The 5000-nt window shown below is 34.9% G+C and overlaps 1 protein-coding gene across 14 annotated transcripts in view; it reads right to left on the minus strand.

Moving 5' to 3' along the window:
• The window catches only part of bru1 (bruno 1), a 228053-nt gene that overhangs the window by 206582 nt on the left and 16471 nt on the right, over positions 1-5000 (minus strand). For 4 of the 14 annotated variants that reach the window (XM_076189807.1, XM_076189806.1, XM_076189801.1 and 1 more), the window contains exon 1: positions 2163-2412. The exons of 3 other annotated variants lie outside the window; for them this stretch is intronic. In XM_076189807.1, the coding sequence (XP_076045922.1) occupies positions 2163-2203 (41 nt within the window). In that variant the 5' untranslated portion in view covers positions 2204-2412. Of the gene's footprint in view, positions 1-2162; positions 2416-5000 lie in introns of those variants that run through there. 7 more of the 14 variants (XM_076189809.1, XM_076189808.1, XM_076189798.1 and 4 more) reach the window with 5 other exon arrangements.

Here is a 5000-nt window from a genome sequence, read left to right on the forward strand (position 1 = left end):
CCTCCTCCTCCTCCTCCCCCTTTTATGAGTCCCCAGTCTCCGCCCCTCACATTTTATTTGGCCGTTCATTTTAACTTGGCAGAAGTTGATTACATATAGGAACTAAAGGAACCTAAGGCGATATGAACACATTAACTAGGAGAAGAGGAGGAAGAGGGAGAAGAGGAAGAAAAAGAAGAATACGATGACGAAGAAGAAGACGAAGAAAAAGAAGAAGAAAAAGAGAAAGAAGATGAAGAAGAAGAATACGATGAAGAAGAAGCGGAGGGGAAAGAAGAGGAAGAAAGCAGAGAAAACGAAGAAGAGGACCAAGATGAAGAAGAAGAGGAGGAAGAATAGAAAGTAAAAGAAGAAAAAGAGAGAAAGAATGTAAAGAAGAAGAATACGATGACGAAGAAGAGGAGTAGGAAGAAGAAGAAGAAGAAGGAAAAATCAAGAAGAAGAAAAAGATTAAGAATATCAGGAAAAGAAGAAGACGAAGTCGAAGAAGAAGAAAAAAAGACGAAATATTTCAAACTAAATAATTAAGCAAAACATATTTTTGATTAGAAGATCGAAAATGGAAATTCAATAAATAACTTAGATATCAATACATTACCTAAAAAAGTTCCTAGAAAATGAACTAGAAAAACTCTTTTTGCTTCAACGAGGCATTAGACTTAAAGACTTAAACAACTCAATAAAACAATCTAGAATATCAAGATAATCTTCATCTAAATACAACTATTTTTTTATTTCAATAAAAAAAAATAAAAAAATAAAGTCTTCAACTTATCCACGATCCATAGGTGTGTTGTCTATCAATTTTGTTTGACACTGTATCTTCCTAGAACCGTCATCGTCTGTACAATTCCTTGGTGACCTTTAGTTGACTACAGGGTGTCATAAAAGTGAATAAATTAGTCTGGCGACGACGAAATATTGGATAAAGTACAATCCGGTGAGGAAGGGTGAGTCAACAGGCTATAAAGATGAATGAATAGATAAATAAAGGAATAAATGAATGAATAAATTAATAAAATAATAAAATTGATTAGAAACTAAAACAACAAACGCAGACGATGAAGAAAAAGAAGAAGAGGATGAAGAAGCAGAGGAAGAAGAAGTAGAAAAAGAAGAGGAAGACGAAGCAGAGGAAGAAGAAGAAGAGGAAGAAGAAAAGTAGTAGTAGAAGAAGAAGGTGAAGAAGAAGAAGATGCTAAAGAAGAAGAAGACGACGACGACGAATAATAATAATGATAATAATAATAATAATAATAATAATAATAATAATAATAATAATAATAATAATAATAATAATAATAATAATAATAATAATAATAATAATAATGATGATAATAATAATAACAATAATAATAATAATAATAATAATAATAATAATAATAATAATAATAATAATAATAATAATAATAATAATAATAATAATAATAATAATAATAATAATAATAATAATAATAATAATAATAATGATAAGAAGAAGAAGAAGAAGAAGAAGAAGAAGAAGAAAAAGAGGAGGAAGAAAAGGAAGAGGAAGAAAAGGAACAGGAAGAAAAAGAAGAAGAAGAAGAAGAAGAGGAAGAAGAAGAAGAAGAAGAAGAAGAAGAAGAAGATGATGATGAAGAAGAAAAAGAAGATGATGAAGAAAAGAGAGGAAGAAAAAGAAGAAAAAGAAGAAGAAGAGGAGGAGGAAGAAAAAGAAGAGGAAGAAAAAGAAGAAGAAGAAGAAGAAGAAGAAGAAGAAGAAAAAGAAGAAGAAGAAGAAGAAGAAGAAGAAGAAGAAGAAGAAGAAGAAGAAGAAGAACCGTTAGTCCATTCATATTCACTGTCGTTACCTTATGAAAGATTAGGACTGTAGGTTCGCTTCATTATTATTGGTAGAATGGTGGTATGAGTTATGGTGGTAGGTGATATGGTGGTAGTAGGGATGGGGACTGTGGTGGTGACCACTATCACTATCACCATCATCACCAAGTTACCACCATCATCACCAAGTCACCATCATCACTAACATCATCATCACCGTCATCACTAACATCATCATCAACAACACCAATATCAGTACCATCACCATCATCATCATCACCACCACCATCAACATTACCACCGTCATTAGCACCGCCAATACCATCACCGTGCAAACACAGCATCATCATCCACCTTACCTGTCGTGTGCTTCACACATGTCAAATCCGTCGAGAATCATATTGGATCGACAAATGATCAGGTCGATCTCTGGTCTAAACCGATCACCGAGCACACTCCTATGTGTCTGTGTGGGTGGGGGGGTGTTGGGGGGTGGGGTGCACTCTATCGACACTTCCTCCAGGTCGTTCACAGCTACAGATCGACAGAGATCGATTACTATAGCTCTGGGTACACTGATCGACTAGACACTTTGGTTATTTTGTCGAGCACACTTAAGCGTCCATCACTTACACTCGACTTGTTGTCTTCCGGAGGTCGATGGAGCACACTTCAGAAAGCAACAGGTTCAACAATGGATAAGCTCTTAGTAAGCTTCTCTTGTTTTCTTATTATTCTTTACCATCTCTTTGTTCCTCTTTTCATTCCCTCGTCTTTCTCATATCACATTCCTTCCTTAACTCACTTTATCGAGAAAAATATCTTAAATATTCTTAAGTATACTTTAGGAGTGTGATGTCAAATATATGACACCGAAATTTGTCACAAAAATTATATCAGTATAATACAAATTATACATACATACATACATACATATATATATATATATATATATATATATATATATATATATGTATATATATATAGATGTATATATATATACAAATATATACATATTTATATACATATATATATATATATATATATAATAATGATAATGGTCTCAATTTGAGATCTTCATATTCAATATTTAAGAACTATGATGTCTAAAATGACATCAACATTTGTCAATGAATATAATATTAATATAATGTATTTGTGCTACCACTGTTTGTCAACTTGATAATGGGCTTGATTGACTGTGGTAATCAAAGTTTAACAAAGGGGGTAAGGATCTACATTGGGTCTCTTCAAGCGGGGAACACACGGGACTAGCACAGGGACAACGAAGAAAGGCACAGCACCAGATGGTGAGGACCCACGGACACACACACAGTGGAACTTCACTCAGTTTCCGATCTCGAACTAGACTGACTTCGCCGACGTGTGAAAGTTCCTCCAGGTAGTTTTTTTCAGATCGCGTTTTTTTTTTTTTTTTTTTTGAGGTCCCGCAGAGTCTACCAGGACTTTCACTACATTTGCTTACAATCTCAGTCTTTGGGTGACCTTTCTGTGGTCTTGTTCGAGTCGTGGAAGGCAACCGTAAGACGAGGGGTGCAAATATCAAAGCTCACGGAATGATCTAAAATGGTCCACGATATGAAGATATTTTCTTCACTATTTTTTCAATAGTTTTGTCCTACTATTACCTTTATTTGTTCTATCATTTTTAATGTATCTTTTACTACAATTTTTATATTTGAAGAAGAATGTTCAACTCTTAAGGCGAGACATTTTATCATTTACCTTTAATTCCAAAGAGTGAATTCGTTTCACATCGTCATTGCGAGCAATAACACTGTTTTATGCCGCGCGATAGCCCAGTGAATGCCGTGTCGAACTCATGAACATGTGGTCGTGAGTTCGATTCCCGGTACGCGCTGTGTGCTTTGTCGTGTGGGTTCCCGACAGCCTTGGCCAAGCAGGGAGACGACCCAAACATCGGCCTTAAAAAAAAAAAAAAAAAAAAAAAAAAAATTGTCGCAACTGACGGAACTTGCCCTAAAGTGACTCCTCATTTCTCACTTTGTGGAAGCGGGATACTGAAGTTAATAATATATTTCTATTATTTAAATTTAAGAAAAAATCTTCGATTACCCTCGAGAGTATCACTGGTCCTCGAAAGAGTTCCAGTATGACCATCTTGCCTCAGACTATACACACTGAACCTTAAGCCTCATTTACACAGGGCAAGTTGAGAGGCAAGTTAAGTGTACAAATTACTTGCTCCAAGTTACTTGCCTTGTGTAAGCATCTGCTTGACGAAGAAAATTAAGCAGGTTGCACAATCTTATTTATCAAGCAGATGTTTACAGACGGCAAGTAACTTGTAGTACCTAACTTGCACACATGACTTGCCTCTTAACTTGCCCCGTGTAAATGAGGTTTTAAGGACAAATGAGAGCCTTTGACATATGACACTTTCACCTTTATAAACATGGAAACAATCGACTCATCTCGCAGACACTTGGCTCCGAGATCAAAACCGGATTCATCAAAGATGGCTGACCCTTTGGTGCGTCTCGACTTGTGTGTGGTTATTCTGGGTGTCGCAAAGCAATTTTATTCAATTGGAGGGGAACATAGCCCTGAAGACGGGACTCTACGATTATAACCCTTATGCTGTATACTACAATTAGGTAAATAAAGTTAAGCACTCACACACACACACACACACACACACACACACACACACACACACACACACACACACACACACACACACACAAGCACTAGATGGTATACATATGTATGCAAGTATGTATGCATGCATGAATACGACATTAGGAAAATAAACTTAAGCAAACACACGCACACAGAAACACACTCACATATACACACACACACGCACAAACACACACACACACACACAAACACACACACAAATACACACACACTAGATAGTATATATGTATTTGCATACAAACATATACGTATGTATTTATTCACTATTGGTGGAATTAATATCTTTCAACTTAAAATCTTCTCTATATTTCTATTCATTCGTTTGAATAAAATCGTCTAACGTCAACCATAATAAAATTAGTGTATCTAAGGTATTCCATCACATTCATCGTCATCTATATAGGACAAAAAATAGATAAGATATAAATAACAAAAAATAAATACATGATTTCATTAATATGTACGAATAGTTGAATTAAGTAAATTAGTAATAAAGAATAGAAAATAATGGA

This window comes from Oratosquilla oratoria, chromosome 9 (assembly GCF_046742065.1).
Source record: "Oratosquilla oratoria isolate Oo_2021 chromosome 9, ASM4674206v1, whole genome shotgun sequence".
Lineage (NCBI taxonomy): Eukaryota > Metazoa > Arthropoda > Malacostraca > Stomatopoda > Squillidae > Oratosquilla > Oratosquilla oratoria.